This window comes from Cannabis sativa, chromosome 8 (genome assembly GCF_029168945.1).
Source record: "Cannabis sativa cultivar Pink pepper isolate KNU-18-1 chromosome 8, ASM2916894v1, whole genome shotgun sequence".
NCBI classification, from domain to species: domain Eukaryota; kingdom Viridiplantae; phylum Streptophyta; class Magnoliopsida; order Rosales; family Cannabaceae; genus Cannabis; species Cannabis sativa.
In genome coordinates, this window is record NC_083608.1 from 42,514,158 (window position 1) to 42,520,328 (window position 6,171).

Below are 6,171 nucleotides of genomic sequence, written 5' to 3' on the forward strand. Positions count from 1 at the left end.
AATATATATATAAACTGTAATAAAAAAATAAAAATATATATAACATATTTAAATTGTGGGTTGGCAGGTTCAACCCGAAACTCGGTATCCATAAAAACTCAACCCGCGAACCTGCCCGAAGGGTACCAGGTTGAACCTGACCCGCCCGAACATTTTTTTTTTAAAAAAAAAATTACAGATTCACTGGTTCGGATTTGGACGAGTTGCTCGGGTTCGGGTCAAACCCGCTCAAAATCCTAGTTGGCGGTGAGTAATATCACCAGGAGCTCACAGTGAATTGTTACATGTTTTCCACAATAATTAGTAAATTAAAATATGTAAAAACGGATGATACTGTGTTCCAAAACAGACGCACAATACAAACTTATACTTAATTATACTACTATATATAGTATATAATTATGACATTTTGGTGGTAGTGGTGGACACTTTGTTTTACCTTTTAGCATTTCTGAAAAGATATATAGGTCTCAAGTGAACAACATTAGGATGATGGGATATCCTTGTAGAGGAAAAAAATTAATCACAACATGAACTCATCGGTCTCTTTTTCTCTCCCTCTATATATATCCCTAGCTCTATACACAAGAGTGACATATATATAATAATCTCATGCTTAATTTTCCACTGAGTGTTTGTGTCCTTAATTTGATGAATATTGTTATTTTTAGTTGACTAAACTAAACTTTATCGATCACTACACTTCATATTTGGTTTTGGGTTGATGAAGTTCCATTATTGAAAGAATACTGCTGGCCTTCGTTATTTTGAGTACTGTGAAAAGGTCTTAAGATTCCCTCTGGAGGACATGGTGAGGGTGCTGGTGCATGGTGAGCAATGAAGGTCGGAGTGTTCTCTCCCGGCATTAACACTGATACTCCTCTCGAATAAACACTCATCTGATCAAACAACACCACACATATATTAATATTAAACTATACTAAAACTAGTAATGCTAGCTGGTAAAAGATTAGTGTTATATATATTATATATAAGAAGCTACTTTTCTAGCATGCTGCTTCATAATTCAATGCAAAATCTTTGATTATGATGATTATTAATACTATTATTTTACCAAAAAAACAGAAATGAAAAGAAAATCAAAGCAGTTAATAAACCGCGGCCAAACAGGGAACATGGCTTTTGCTTTATCTTTCTTACAATGCAAGAAAAAGACATATAATAGTGGGGAATGAGATATATGTATCAAAATAATTAATTATGAATCTTTACGTACGGGTTTTAAAATTAATTAATTAGTAATATCTATCTACAATACTCTTTGTCTGCATATCTAATTAACTTTTCCATGAATCAAGGATTTTTTCTTCCACACTAGACTTTTGTTGTGGACATTTTAATTTTAAGTTGAAAATTTTGGAATGCCTTGACTCAAAGCATAGTTAGCTATATATAGAGAGAGTTCATAGAAAGCTACATGTGAAATATTAATAGGTTTTTGGCCTTAAAAACATAATGTATTACACCTATATATATATAAATAAACAAGGTATAAGTAACATTTAATGCATGTTTCATAGATTTGTATTGTATATATGTTACTATTAACTAATTATTAATTTAAATAATAATAAAAATATTAAATGCAATATTATTTCATAATTTTAAAATATAGAATGTTCAATTCAAGTTTAGTTCAGACTATAAAAAATATTTACTTAATTTTATCAACACTTTTAAATAATTATAAAAATTATATCTTAATAAATAATAAAATAAAAAATTAAATTTTAACTTATTTTTTATTTAACGGAAATAAATAAAATAATCGTATATAAGTTATATTTTAATTAGAATTAAATTTAGATTTATTTTTCAAAAAATAATATTTATTAAAAATTTATTTAACGGTGTTAATTTTAACCGTTAAAAATAATAAAAAATCTTTATATTAACAATATATAAAGATATATTTGTTGTTGTTGTTGTCATGTCATCTTAGCATGTGGGGAAGTTTGCCAATAGAGTCAATAACTTGCATCTTAAAACTCTATAGGTGGCCCATGAAACTCTCACCATTTTTGTCTCTCTTGACAAGATGTGTTTAATGCTTGAAGACAAATCTTGGGATTACTTTCCTAATATTTTATACCAAGGTTGTCGAATTGTGCAAACAACTAGATAAATTTTTTAGTTAAACTTAAACAGCAATATATTTTACTAAATGTGTTGGAATGACAATTCTCTTTTTGTGAGAAGGGTGTAGTGAAAGTAGACTCCCAAAAAAAGTGTTATAAAAAAGAAAAGCTAATAATAATTTAGAAAAGAATATACATCCCAATATAAAGATATTCTTTAGGAGAAGAACAATTTGAGCACCGTTTATAAATAGTATTCTTTTCCATCTTTAAAAAAGCCTTATTGATTACCTATGACAAAATTTGAGCACTCATTCAATTTAAACGAGTTCGGCGCAAATTAAGCTTGGAATCTTTTAGACACTTGAGACAAAACCAGATGACGATGATTACGTTTTTGTTCTCTAATCACTACTTCTAAAAGAAATAATATTATATAGAAGAAAACAACTATGTCATATAATATATACGTATGTGTCAAAAGATTAATGGTGGCGAAATATAAAAATAAATTAAATAATATGGAAATAAATTAAACATGGTGTAATTTTTCTTGCCATAAAGGGAAAAATATACTTGGAACAGAAAGACAAAACCTTCATCAGAAAATATATTTGCAGTGGTGTTGTTGGTGTGGAATATTAATTATATTCATATATAAAAAAAATATATGTGACTATGAGGTATAAAAGTATAATGTTATATAGGAATTAGGATAATTAGCAAGGATTATGATTCCAAGATTTTAAAAATCTAATTAAGTAGGTTGCGTTAAAGTGCCGTTGTAATTATACACTTTATATGTATGAGTTTAATAATATAAAATATATTTATACCAATGCTACATAATGTTGCCCACCAAGAAACTTAAAAAAAAATCTCATCTTCCATGGGGATATGGAACTATTTTCAATTCAATTTTGGACTGACATGACCACTTATTTGATCATCAAAACTATTAAGGATTAAACATATACCACTAATAACAAATTCCAATGTAGTTGATGACACCCAAGAAAAAATAAATAAATTAAAAGGAAAAAGAATAAGAAAACTAGAGAAGAAACTTTTTACCATTTTTAAGTGTTGAACTATGATTAAAATATATATATATATATATAAATCTATCAATATCTTATTTATTTTTATTTTGTTTTAATTAATTTTTGTGGCAGCTATAGAGTCTAAGAAATTGAAAAGATATGGGAAGTGTTAAGAATGATTATTGCAGTTAATTGATTTAATAAAGGATGAATGAGTAGTTATTCAACTCATATACAAATTCATTCTTCCTTTTTTCTTTTTTGATTAAAATGTTTTCAACTCTTTTCATAGATGGAAAGTTTAGGGTGGGAAATTCTAAAATATTTTCCTTTTCAGTATGTAATAGTTATTAAAAGGTCAAGATCAGGCAAAGCCTCTCACACTCAACCACATTCATGCAAATTACTTAGTACATTTTATTAAAACATTCAACTTTTTCATATTCCACCGAAAAGAGTTTAGACAAAAAAAAAAAAAATAGTAAAAGGAACGGTCACGATCATATTGCAGGTTTACTCATTGCACTTACATTACAACAGTTATTATAATTTTCTAAATTAATAAAAATAAATAAGATTGCAAAGTAATTAGAGAAAAGAGAGCTTACTTTGGGAGAAGGGTAATCGAGTTTTCGACCATAAACGATGTGGTTCTCATTCTGAAGGTCCAAACGAGTAATATTATTAGTGGGAGAGTTGTTGTTGTTGTGTGATGATGATGATGATGATGACCTGGACCTGAGAAACTTCTCAAAAATAGCCATAAGAAGGAACATGGATATGAGAATAGCAGTGGCCACAAACCCAAACGACACCGCATTGACAGAGTTATCAACATGCCTCCAGTACTCTTCTCTTTCTGTGTTCAAAGCCTCCATCACTGCTGGTGCTTCTGGAGCTATGGGGAGCCTTTCTTCACCCATTAATTTTAACACTTGTTAATTTCTAATGATTTATCTATAATTCAAAAACCCAATTGGCATTCTCTGTTGTTTATCAAAATTTGAGGAGTGAGACTGCGAGAGCATACAGTATATGACTGCATGAATTATAATGAGTAGCAACTATATCAACATTGGGAAATTAATACTTATATATATATATAGTTACAAACAATTTTTCCCCTTAAATTTGAGCTTCGTAGTGGTACTAAGAAACTACCCTTAAAAAACTAAAACAAAGTTTATTTTAGAGAGAGAAGAGAGAAAGAGAGAGAGATGGCTGGAGGTTGAATAGACCGGTTCTCTATTATAAACCAAGGAGAGTTTTGAGTGTGGGGTCACCTTTGATTAATTTGCTTCTTGACTAGTATTGGTTATAAAATCACATACTTAATTACACAAAAAATAAAAAATATTAAATATCAATAATACTTTTTAACAATTGATTAAAAATTGTATTAATATAAATTTACTTATATATGTGTCATTTTTTATTTTCTTGAATTCCATGATGGATATGTGAATGAATTGAATGATTGGTTAAAAGGAAAATTCACGGCCATAAATTATAGCTAATGATGATAACATGTATATTAATTTCTTCTTTTACCTACGAGAAAGTAACCAATACATGTAATAGATTGTAATTAATTAGATGTTATCATGGTGATCATCATATTCATACAATACTACCTCCAAATTTTTTACAGTCAAGTTTGATTAATAATGTAGCTAATTTTCTTCTTTTATTTTTTGAAGGGTGGTGATGAAGTTTAATTGGTGATGAAATGAGCTGTGGATTATAAGTGAACGGTCAACGTCGTTGTAGATGAACCAAATTAGTGTAATTACGTGCACGGGGTACCCGAGGGAAGATACTGCTCAATTTGGGTGTGTGGGTCAGATATATTTCAGGTCAGTTCATGGTCAGAAGTGGGCCCATGGGCCCCGTGCAGGTTTGGGCCCATGTGCAGCAGCTCCTTTACCTTTCGCCTTCTTTTGCTCCCTCCCTCTTCAGTCCTCCTCATTCATCAACTTTCTCTTCTTTTCATGTCTTTTCCTTTTCTTTTTTCTTTATTAAAATATTATTATGTTTTTCTCTTTTCCTTATTATACGTACCAATACAATACTGTTACCACACTTCATCTCTTGATAATTTACTGTTTCTATGTACTAACTTGTTTAACATTTTCATTTTTGAGTGCATGGGTAAATGGGACTGCTATTTATAAATTTGTTTATGGTTTTGACAAAACTAAACACAATAAAAAATTACGCATTATTTTACTTATTTTATAACACATAATTACTAACAAACTATATTGTATACACTACTTTCTACTCTTCTTATGGGTCTTTGAAACTTGGAAATTATGAAGAGATAATATAAGGATAAACAAATTGGACCTAGCTTTAAGAAAATAAAAACTATATGGGCCTACAGGCGATAACTATATAATAAGTACAAAACTATAAAACATAAATAAGAGAAAGAGAAATGCTGGCCCAATTTTTAACTCTACTCATAGTTAATGTATATTTTTTAAAATAATAAAACAAATGTTTTTTTTTACTTTTTAATATCTGAAATATTTTTTTTATGATGTAAAAGGTAACATATGTTTTATTCCTTCAAAAAAAAATTATAAAAAACGATATAGAGCTTGATCAAAATATGGAGCATGTCTTCCATCTTTTCCAATTCATTCAATTTTGTTCAAGCTTGTCTTAGGAAATTCTGTCATTCATCCAAAAAACAATTAAAGGTTATTTTCTTACCTAATTTTTCTCTCTACTAAATTTTTTCAATTATTTTCTCCTACTTTTTCCTAATCGAAGGTGTGAAGAAGCTCTCCTCATTTTTTGATTGGATTTCACACCTTAAACTTACAGATCTAAAATTTTCTGTAAAAAAATGACGAAAGCTCCTTCTTTCTCAAAATTTTCTGTTTCCTTCGCCTGAATTTTTCGATCATTGCCTCCCGACTCCTTTCTCTCATCTCTTTAATTTTTCAAATTTGTTCATAGAAGTTTGTTTTTTCTGCTTTTCTTTCAGTATCATAAATTCTTTCTTCTTAATGTTTTCA

The 6,171-nt window shown here is 28.9% G+C and overlaps 1 protein-coding gene across 1 annotated transcript; it reads right to left on the minus strand.

Annotated features, from left to right (window-relative positions):
* Positions 1-415: 415 nt before the first annotated feature.
* LOC115698857 (uncharacterized) lies at positions 416-4,375 on the minus strand. Its single transcript, XM_030626062.2, has 2 exons — positions 3,751-4,375; positions 416-899 (listed from the first exon to the last, which is right to left on the minus strand). Exons 1-2 carry the CDS (start codon positions 4,063-4,065, stop codon positions 705-707), a joined length of 510 nt encoding a protein of 169 aa, XP_030481922.2. The 5' UTR covers positions 4,066-4,375; the 3' UTR covers positions 416-704.
* Positions 4,376-6,171: the final 1,796 nt, after the last annotated feature.

Excerpts from the sequence above, each read along its gene's own strand:
- LOC115698857 (XM_030626062.2), bottom strand. The coding sequence starts at position 4,065 with ATGGGTGAAGAAAGGCTCCCCATAGCTCCAGAAGCACCAGCAGTGATG. Across the intron at positions 900-3,750 it reads TCGATTACCCTTCTCCCAAA|ATGAGTGTTTATTCGAGAGG; the intron begins GTAAGCTCTCTT and ends TTGTTTGATCAG.